This window comes from Neltuma alba, unplaced genomic scaffold, assembly GCF_004799145.2.
Source record: "Neltuma alba isolate B1F8T4 unplaced genomic scaffold, ASM479914v2 tig00006674_pilon, whole genome shotgun sequence".
Classification (NCBI taxonomy): domain Eukaryota; kingdom Viridiplantae; phylum Streptophyta; class Magnoliopsida; order Fabales; family Fabaceae; genus Neltuma; species Neltuma alba.
The window spans coordinates 59,709-70,613 of NW_021634539.1; the positions used below are offsets into that span (position 1 = coordinate 59,709).

The window sequence follows — 10,905 nt, forward strand, 5'->3', positions numbered from 1 at the left end:
GACTCTATCTTTCATCCTTTCTTCAGTCATCACATTTCAGAATATTCTTGCAGGTAACAACACTTCGCTCTCCTTCTCAAGAAGAAACCTCCCCTTCTCTCTGTATTTCTTACTTAGATCTGCACTTATCCTTCCTAATCTATCCTATCCAAGCCTCAAACTCTTTTTATCTTGTTGTTCCACCTACGCCCAATCCAAGTTCTCTTCATTTTATGCTTGTCTTTTTCGTTTAACACACAGATAATATTCTTCTGCGTAATTAATTTTTGTCTGACACTGGATTAAATCTTTAGATTTCCCTAATTCTTCTCTTTGATTTAACTTGGTTTTAGTTTGAAGGAGAGATTGGTTGAAATGACGAGAAGGAAGATAGCAATAAAGAAGATCGAGAACGTAGCTGCGAGGCAGGTGGCTTTCTCAAAGAGAAGGAAAGGTCTATTCAAGAAGGCTATGGAGCTGTCAACTCTCTGTGATGCTGAGATTGCTCTCTTAGTATTTTCAGCTTCGGGCAAACTCTTTGATTATGCTAGTACAAGGTATCTTTTCTCTCTCTATATAATGTATATGTGTGTTCTATCACTAGGAATCAGAACAATCTGAATTTTAATCACGTCTGGGATTTTCGTTTTTGTTTAGAGGAAAAGGAATCCTGATCTTTATTTGCTGATAAAGAAGCTGTGATAGCGTATGCTTTTATTCGTCCCATTTGTGCTCTCTTCTAAATTTGTCTATATAATCTCCTTCAGTTTTGATAGAGTGAGATTTCACATGAAATGGCTCTAAAAAGCACAATAACTCAACCTAGAATCCAGATTGTTAGCATACCAAGTTTGACCCATGATTCATTTGTCTATTCTTTTTGAAGTGTCAGCATTTATGTATCTCATCTGTTTGATCATCACTTACCATGTTCATGTTTTGGTGAAAATTACCTTCTGTTATGCCAGTACAAGGTACCTTCTCTCTCTCTCTCTCTCTCTCTCTCTCTAATTGAAATTATTTAGATTTAAGTTGCTTCCACAAAGTACTTCTCTTGCTGTAAGAGGAAAGCTTGAACACGATGTGCTGACCAAAAAGTTGTGATAGAGTCCTTTTGTGTGCTTTTATATATGTGTGTATCTGAGAATTAATCATGTGGGTATAATTGGAAATAATGAGTAATCTCATCATAACTGTGTTTTGCTTATACCTTTAACTTTTTACTACAATGTCTTGAGGTTGCTGCTAAAATAGTTTGAACACTGAAATCTTGATAGTCTTGGAAGAGAGACCAAGGAATTTGTTCAACGTTCATGTGAATATATGTACAATAATCAACGTTTAAAACTTAAAATAGTACAAAATAGTGGTTTGAAAATAACGAAAACGACACATGTATGGAGGAATATTAGATTTCATGAAGCTGCTTCGGTTCCGGAGGCTTTTGTTAATGTCAAGATGCTATTTTCCTTCTGTAAAAAAAAATATGATCCTTGCCATAACAATCAATATAGTTATATCAATTATATAAAATCTACAAGAAACTACACTATTCACAAGTCAAGAATAATGTATTCGTCTTTGATTTCTTAAAAAAAAAAAAAAAAGGCCCACAATACGCTGTTCAAGCAGTACAGCATGTCCTCTCTTCATCTCTAGGGAGATATAGTCTGTACGTGAGATAGTTTTTATCTCAACATTTTAATTCTATTTTTATTCAAAATCACTTTCAATGGTGTTGGAAAATTGTATATATATTTTTACCATGTTTCTTTCAAAATAAAAAATATCAAAAGAAGATTTAAATCTTCTAGTTTAATTTAAATGGTCTAGAGAAGTACAAATACGGCATATTTTAAAGAGGTAGGGATGTTTTCTTTTTTAGGTCAATAGAGAACATCCCAAATTAAATTTTAGTTCATAATTTTTTGTGTGTTTTTTATTGATTAATTAGGTGGATTAAAACAGTTTAAAGAGGATTATGAGAACATGCTACTGGAACAGTCAGGTCACTTTTGCTTTGAAGATACTAAAAATTTTGTAAGGCTATCAACTTATAACAGATTGCTCTTGACGTTTTCCTTGTTGTCTTCATGTTTTGATATCCATTAATGGCAATATTTAAATGTTATAATTTTCAATGAGTCTATCTGAAGTTAAGATTCGGTTAATTAAACAGATGCTATTATATTACACATTATTGTCACATATATATATCTCTAAAACACGCATCTGTAATGTTTGGCCATAGAAGCCACTAAGAATAAATTCATTGGTATATATATACATGACTGATTGAATATATAAACAAATTTAATGCTGTATTTAAATTCACTTATTTTAACTATGACTTTCATTGTGCCCCTCCCCCCAGCAAAAGTATGACTTCGATTAAAATTTAAATTCGATAAATAATTTTAATTCATCAAATGATAATTTATGCTATATAATTCAGTTAGAAGTAGTTTTAAAGTCTGACTTCCATTTTAATTTGCAATATTTTGTTGTTTTAAGCATGAGGCAAGTAATTGAAAGGAGAAACCTATACTCAGATGTGAACCCTGTGAAGTCATACCAGCCACCTCAAGAGCTACAGGTATAATTTTTCTTCTGCTCTCTACCCCTTCATCTATTGCTGTTTTGATTCATCTTTCTTTTTCCCATCTCTCTGTCTGTGTGTCTGTATATAAAAAATCATACAAAAATATTTTTGGTTATAAGACATTTTGATCGTTTCAATGAGCATTAAATATTATTCTCATATATGCCCATATTTAACAAGGATAGTGAGAGAGAATAAAAATTAATATGATATTGAAATTTAGTGTGATTAATAAGGATAATATTAGAAATCACTTAAATTTTATGACAAATTTAATGCTTTTAACTATTTTTATTAGTACTTGCAAATTAGTTAGAAACGTCTTATAATATGAATATGAGGGAGTACAATACACTTCCCTCACCCTAAATATATGAGTTAAATAACTAATTTACATATATTAAGAAAATTAAATTAGTTATTTGTTAAAAAATGTGTGTTGGTCATCCTCAAATATCCCCTATAGTCACTGGCATTGGAAACTACACTCATTGATGAAAACTCCTTTTATTTGTGCAATTAGGACTGCCTCTAATAGGGGGATATTAATGCCTATAAAAAATAGAGATAATTTCAAGAAAAATTCTAAATTTGGAATACAAAGTGAACTGAGGTCTACTTCAATTAGAACCAAAAGAAACCTCTTAACTAATATTTAAAAGCGGAGGGAGTATATTATATTACTGCTATAATTATTCAACAGTAACTTCTTTTTTAATTCAAGGATATGATGGACTATATACATACCTAATATGAAAATGCTTGGAGTATATTAAAATTTTTGTTATTGAATGTGGAAAGCATATGGCAATTGGACAGGTTGAAGGTGAATATTTTAAGCTAAACAAGGAAGTAAAAGAGAAGACTCTTGAAATAAGGTATTACTATTACCATTATTAAATGGTGCTAAAGATTTTATAATGGGGGATCTACAATGTGTTTATTATAGCTTCAAATATGTTGCTCTACTCTAATAATAGACAGCTCAACGGAGAAGATCTGCAAGGGCTGTCTGTAAAAGATCTGAGGAAGCTAGAAGATTTACTTAGCACAAGCTTGCATCGCATTTCAAAAGCAAAGGTTTGCCTTTTCCTTTCATGACAGTATTACAAAAATTGAAATATTTTATGATTGTTTTATCCCGTAAATTACATTTATCAACTGTCCATTAAACAATGGCTTATTTGAGAAAAAGGAAAAATTAACAAAAAAAAATATCTGTTGAATTTCAAAATGATAGATAAGTGATTTTGACCGATTTTGGCTTATTAAAATCATTACAAGAGTAGTCTAAACCATTACAAGAATAGTCACCATGGCTTATTTGTCTTTTTGAAATTCAACATGTATTTTTTTTTGGTCGTTTTCCCTTTGAAATAACTGTCTAATATGCAGAGGCTATTTGACTGTTATTCATCTTGTTTAGCTCATAATATTCGATTTATCCCTTTTATAATGACAAAACTATATATTATATTTCAAATATTCATTGCAGCATAAAAAGTAGGAAGTGAATGACATAAAAATTAGATAAGGTTAAGATCTCCCTATTCTTTTATCATTAGAAAGGTCAACTAAAGTCTCTTTATAAAGCTACCTTTTTGTTCTTTGTATTTTGGCTACCATAAGGCTACTTTTTTTTTTTTTTTTAAAGGGGGCTACCATAAGGCTATCGTAATCCATGGTTCCAGCGAAGAATGTTAGCAATGTTCTAAAATTCTTTCCCCTTTAGTGAAGATAATTTTAAATCACAGATTAAAAATCAACTATATCCTCATAATAAAATGCATATATTTAAACATTTTCTCTTGTATTGTGTTTCAACTTTGCCTCATGCTACAGGGATCGAAGTAACCTAAATAAATTCTAGTTTTAATGCACTACATGCCCTTTAGTTATACGAAATGATTTTTCTTGTTTGATGCTCATTTGACCCTTCAACTGTGCAAGATGCAAATTAACGAGTGCTCACAATGACCGATTTAAGGCACTAACTAACCTTATCTGCATTCCTTTTATAATTGATAATGAACAGTCTCGTAATCCTCATATCCTATAGGAAAATCATTCATAGTCCTGTCAAATCTCTGTTCATAAATCATTTTATATATTTATAACTATAAGTTACCGAATATGCCAAATATAACTTAGGTTGACCGTTATAACTCCAATAAGAGAAACCTGATAAATCTGACGCAATTATGGGATGCTTTTCATCCCTTAATTATTCCAAATGTAACTGAATCATAATTGAATTAAATTGAATTAGATCCTCATTATTCTTCTCAAAACTCATTGACAACTTGCCTGTCATTGTATGTTCCGCTAACTTCACCAAGCATGGGTTGACAAGAGGGGACGATATTTTGGGGAAAATCCCAATAGGAAGGGAATACACATATATAATAACATCAAATGAATCACCATATAAAAGATGACATACATATTAATTAGATGATATCATAAACACCTAGAATTCATTATTAAAGAACCACTGCACTCTCCCCCTTACCTAGCCTGCTTATTATGCCAAAAAGACATCTCTTAGCCACAAGGCTTTCTTACTATACAGGCTCTGCCTTCGAGTTTCTTTGCCACAAGGGTATAATTCTCTGCCAAAGAGGCAATATTTAACTATTCAAGGCTCTAACTTTGAGTACAGATCTACTTATGACATAAAACTGCATAAAATAAACTAGGCCTCAAGCAAGACAGACATATAAGAAGAGCAGTATTGCTATCTTGTGCAGAATTGACAATATCAAGGGTATTGGGAAGCCTCACAAGTGTAGCGTGATTTACAAGTTTAATGAGCTCTTTTTTCTAATATACTGTCTTATGAGATTTAGCTCTCCTTTTGGGCTTTTACTCGTAAGAGGTTTCCGTACTATTTGTTTTACAACAACAAGCGCTCCAAATAAAGATTGTATCAATAATCTCACAAGCCTACTCAAAAACCTGTCTAGTTTCATGTCTTTTGTCCTGCCTAACATCTTAGTACACCAGGGCTTCTCAAGAAAGAAATTCTTGAAGTTATTGATGCAAAATCCAAAGTCTTGAAATCTTTAATTTTAGAAGAAGGAACTTACATTAAAATTGATGGGAGACTCGCCTCTTGTCTATTTGATATCTTTTATCCTAATCATAACTCCCTATCTCAACAAGTTGCCTTAAATTTTGAATTTTCCATATATGGAGGGATTAGATCTTGTAGAATTAGAGGAGGGAAGTTTAGGTTAGTGATGTAGATAACTTTCTCAATTTTCATTTTGCTTTCTCCTTCCCTGCCTCTTAGTAAAGCTATCGTTGCCTTTTTTTTGGCCGAGCGGCAAAAGAAAATTGGGGTTTATAATGTGTAGGATTTACTCCATAAAAGGATTAATATTTTAAAAGATTGTTTTTTATGAAGGGGTAAATATATCAAAATACATCTTTTATAGAAAGATATGGTTTAATCTCTTGTAAATCTCATACTTTCCCTTGTTGTACATTCTAATGTTGAGGGGACTGTTTTGTACCATAATTGTGAAGTTATATATTTCTGCCACGACTTCTCCTTCACTATACATAATTAGGATAAAACCTCAAAACTATATAATTCTCTACAAGTTGGTCCCTACAAATTTTCATGTATGTCCCTGTTAAATTATCGGATGTCACAATTTCTTCTAACTCATCATTTGAAAAGCAGAATTTGAATTAAATTGATAACAGGTAACTGCAACTAAGAAACCAAAAATGAAACAACTCTCACAATTTCAGATTGAGGAGTTGGAGAAGTCTTCTCAAAATTCATACCTTGTTGTTAGTATCCCTTGAAAACAAATCGAGCTTTATACTCTTAAATGCTTCCATTAGTAAGGTCCGGGCCAAAAAAAGCTATTTTTTTAACATTTTGAAATAAAAAATATATAAGCCATAATGGTAATGTTCTTGTTCCAAAACCACATACCCTATATTGGTAATGCCTTTTAGTGGCTATTAACGTCTCTTGATTCAGGTATACTCCTCTCGTAAAGTGTTAAACATGCCATTCCCAGCATAATTACTCAAGAGGCAATAAAATCCAAAGTTACTCTTTAATGATTATACAGGGTCCGTTAGGTATATGTTTATCCTAATGGCAAATTAGAACACATCTAATCCCACTTTCCCAATCTATATCCATAATCAAGATTCCCTTTGTCAAGGAAAACCCTAATCCTCCTGATTCATAATTAATATTGGCCAAGCATCAACTAAACAAATAAATGCGTGTTTGAACAAACAAAATTAACATTAAGCACAAATAATTGATTCAAACATGCTGTGATCCAGTTCATAATAACTACTCTATGTTAATAGAACATTAGCCATGTTAAATGAAAGAACAAGAGGAGTATGATAGAGTAGAGCACAAGAGGAATGAAGGAGAGCTTAGGAGAAAGAAGTCAAGGACACTGCGTTGTCAGCAGAGGAATGGGGAATGGGGAAAGATAAAATCACAAACAATTTACACCGCATCAAATCTAGATGGAGAACAACCAAGCTAAGTGAGACTTTGAGAGTTGAAGGAAGAGTGAAGAATTGAAGCTTGAGAATGAGATCTGGGGGCAGTTGGTGTGAGGATGGAGGGACTGAAGCTCTCTTGGTCTCTAGTAGTTTAAAAATTAAAAAACATATATTTAAGGGATGGCCTTTTAATTATTTGCCCCAAATGAGCCCAACGTCTAACCCATTTACTCATTTTGGGACCTAATTTTTAAGCCTGCTGGTCCTCAATCTAAAAGGGTTTAAATGGGTTGGGCTCTAACAGCTCTACCCCCGGGGACCTTATGACATTTTTTGCCTTCATGAACAGCTAACTCCCATGCATGTCGAGTTTTTGGAATGGCTTGAATCTCCTCTATCGTAGCACTTTGCCGCTCAAATTTTTCTATTGCTTCTAAAGAAGTTGGGTGTGGGGGTTCGAGACATACACAGAAAAACTACAAAATGCATAAATTTACTTTTAGTAAGCGCTTGAATTTTTTGGTGGTATTTCACTAGACGATCTTGATGCTGAAGAACTTGTTGATCTTTTGGTACTTCTTTCACTCGGTGAGGTGAATGAGAAAGAATATGGACTTGTCAATGCAGGGTGGTGTTGCTTGTCTATTGTCAAACTCTAGTCTATAGGGATTCAAATAAGAATGCCTCCCTTGTTAATATTCCATTCCCAACTAGCCTCTTCATTGGATAGAATATTCCTGCCAACTATTACGTTAACACTTACAAGATTATACAGATGACATGCTTTGGTCTGACTACTATAGCCAATTTAAACTTTAGTTCTTTTTTTCAATTTTTCATCAATTGAAGAATGAAATTTAACCTACACATATGCTAGACAACTAAGAATTGTAAGTGGCTTACCTGAGGCTTCTTGCTTTTCCGAGCTTCATATGGGGTTTGATTCAAAAAAGCATTTTTTGGAGAGATAATATGCAATGTTATTTACCTTGTTATATAAATTAGAATTTATTGATACTGTTTGCTGTTCACTATAACGTTGCCTCTTCTTTTTTCATTTGTTTCTATACTATTTAGCAATAGTAAACAGCTATGATGCGCTTGTAAGTTCTATCTGTTTTTTGATTCCATGGCATGGGTAAAAAGCAGCTTGCAAGATTTATAACCGATAGAAACTAATTCCATGTGTTTCAGGTTAAAGTATTTGAGCAGGAGATCAATATTCTAAAGAAAAAGGTTAGCGTTATATTTGTTTATCAAAAGCATTCTATGCATTATATTCAGTCTTTTCCTCTCTGTTATAATGAGAAGGTATTGATCAGAATTAATTCCTTCTAACTTAACCTTTTATTTTAGTAATTAATGCTGCCTTTGGAATTCTGAAGTTAGTAAAGACAAGGGTAGAATGAAGAAAATGGTAATTATTTTTATCTTCAAATTTTGTAATGACAGATAAATATAAACAAGCATTTTCTTAAAAAGTGACCATTAAAAAGGAATGGAGAGAGTAATTTCCATAACCCTTCAAATAAGCCCATATTTAATAGAGATTACAAAAAACCACAAACGACATGCCTCAAATTAAAGACACGTAAATTCAACTTACATAAACTCATAGAGAACTAAAGCACATGTTTTTTATTAAATTTTAAACACATAACTTTATCAAAAAGTCTATACTTACCAATGTCAACAACTTAAATGCACACAAAACTGAACTTAGCACATCTGATTAAGTTTAACCATAAACTTGAGTTTATAATTCCAGTATTTCATGTCTTGTGGTAATATAATATGCTATGCAGTAGTGTCTAAGGCACTTCCTCCATCCCATATTTTAGTTATAGTAACATGTGACATTAATAAAATATTTGTTAACATTTGTAGTACGTTGTGAGTCTTCATTCGTGTCTCTTGTTTGTTTTAATGATGCGTTTAATTTTGATGTCAATAAAGGAAGACGAACTCAAGGAAGAAAACCAGAGGCTAACGAAGGTTGTCAGATTCTTGTCACTAATTCTCAATTAATTTCTCATTGATGTGTCTTCGTAGTGATAATACAACGTCCCATTTACCATGTTTTTAAACTTAATGCCAATCCAGTTAATCAAATCCACGGAAGAAAACCAGGTAATTAACAGGTTTCAGATTCCCATGGTCTTTGCTTTTGTCAGTACTTATCTGGGAATTTTATCGAACTGGGAAATGAAATAATGTGTTGATAGGCCCAATGGCTTGAGGATGAACAATATCAGCCATCAGACACAGTCTCCCGCAACAAGGCAAGTTGTTATAAACGCCACTGATGAGAGAGCTGTGTTTTATCTCCGGTTACTGTAGGTTAGTTATTTTGCTCCCTCAAAAGTATTTGGTCCTAAATATGGAAGTTAGTTAAGAGCATTGTTTAGGTTTCAACTGTAAGTCCTAAATCCATTTTATTTACAAATTTATAATTCTTTTTCAAACAATCATGTTGGTTACAATACTAAAGGGCTTTTAAAAAAAAAAAAATCCATGAAGGTAATTTTCAATTCAAATGAATGAATGTGGTGTTTTTAAACTACCACAGATAACAAACCCCATTAATCATTCTCAATAACTGTAAATTAATTATCTGGCACTTATATTTAAGATGAGATTTATTAGATTTTGCTTTGAATGGGCCTAGTGCTCTAAATAAGCTTCAATTTTTACAACTTGTTAGTACTGCAACTTCCTACACTTGCGTGTCTGTGTACATTTGATATGATATTGTTGACCCCATTAATGTAGTTGTCCATGACGATGAAGTTTTTAATGGTAAGTCCCTGTGGCTTACATGAATGATTTGCAATCCATGTGGGTGAGTTTAATTAGTCTAAAACTCTAGGCAATTAAGGTTATCAAGTTTCATTAATCGTTATTTTATTTACTGAATCGCAGGTTACTCTTTCCCTGAATGAAATTAAAGCTTCTGAAGGAAGAAGCGCAGTAGATCTTTTTTTTTGGAAGTTTTGTGAAAACCGTTCTTGACTGAAAAGCACAGTGCTAGATTTTAAATTTATGAATAGTGGTTGTACAATAATGCAAGTGTATAGCTGTGTGTAGCTGTTTCAACTTAGCTGTTTCTGGGCTGCAGTGAAGTTTTTTATTATTATTCATGAAGAAAATAAAAATAGTAGTAATCCATCCAATGAACTAATGTTCATTATTACTGTATAATTTTACTGCTCTTGGCAATATATAATACGGGGAATTGTTATGAAGTTTTAAATAAGGAATATAATTATTAAAAAGTCCCAGTAATAACAAAACAGGCTGCAAAGACAAGTTTTAAGGATTTACTAGTAATTTTCTTTTAAGACTTTATTGTAATTCTCCCCATATAATAGATAAGTGTTCAATCCCACTTGAAAAGTAAAAACATATATGAAGAACAATTATTTTCACATTATATCACCATTAATCGAACACATATATTAGCTTTATATACAATGCCTTTATATACTATAATTTTTATAAATAGCATGTATATGATATTACTAAAATTTAGTGCTAGTTTTATATATAATAATTAATTAAAAATCATATATTATAATTCACTTTTTTGACAAAAATATATATATTATAATTCATTTTTAGGTTCTCTTGTTTCAATTTATTCAACATAGTAAACATATCATTAGCCAGTTTTAGTGCCTTCCTTTTTTGGTTTGGTTTATACAATTCAAACACCACACACACACACCCCACTATATCAACACTCAACTCAAACTCAAAACTTTATCTAAAGGTGACATTATTACCACTAAGGCAGTTAGCCATTGTTTTGAGTCATTCCTTAAAGCCACTAA

General features: G+C 32.1%; 1 protein-coding gene across 1 annotated transcript; it reads left to right on the forward strand.

Moving 5' to 3' along the window:
* The first annotated feature begins 354 nt into the window (after positions 1 to 354).
* Positions 355 to 9,100, forward strand: LOC114750890 (MADS-box protein JOINTLESS-like). Its single transcript, XM_028939529.1, has 6 exons — positions 355 to 536; positions 2,494 to 2,575; positions 3,401 to 3,459; positions 3,562 to 3,661; positions 8,267 to 8,308; positions 9,029 to 9,100. Exons 1-6 carry the CDS (start codon positions 355 to 357, stop codon positions 9,098 to 9,100), a joined length of 537 nt encoding a protein of 178 aa, XP_028795362.1.
* Positions 9,101 to 10,905: the final 1,805 nt, after the last annotated feature.

Coding starts and splice junctions, on each gene's coding strand:
- LOC114750890 (XM_028939529.1), top strand. CDS start 355: ATGACGAGAAGGAAGATAGCAATAAAGAAGATCGAGAACGTAGCTGCG. Junction 2,576..3,400: donor AGCCACCTCAAGAGCTACAG/GTATAATTTTTC, acceptor GCAATTGGACAG/GTTGAAGGTGAATATTTTAA. Junction 3,460..3,561: donor GAGAAGACTCTTGAAATAAG/GTATTACTATTA, acceptor CTCTAATAATAG/ACAGCTCAACGGAGAAGATC.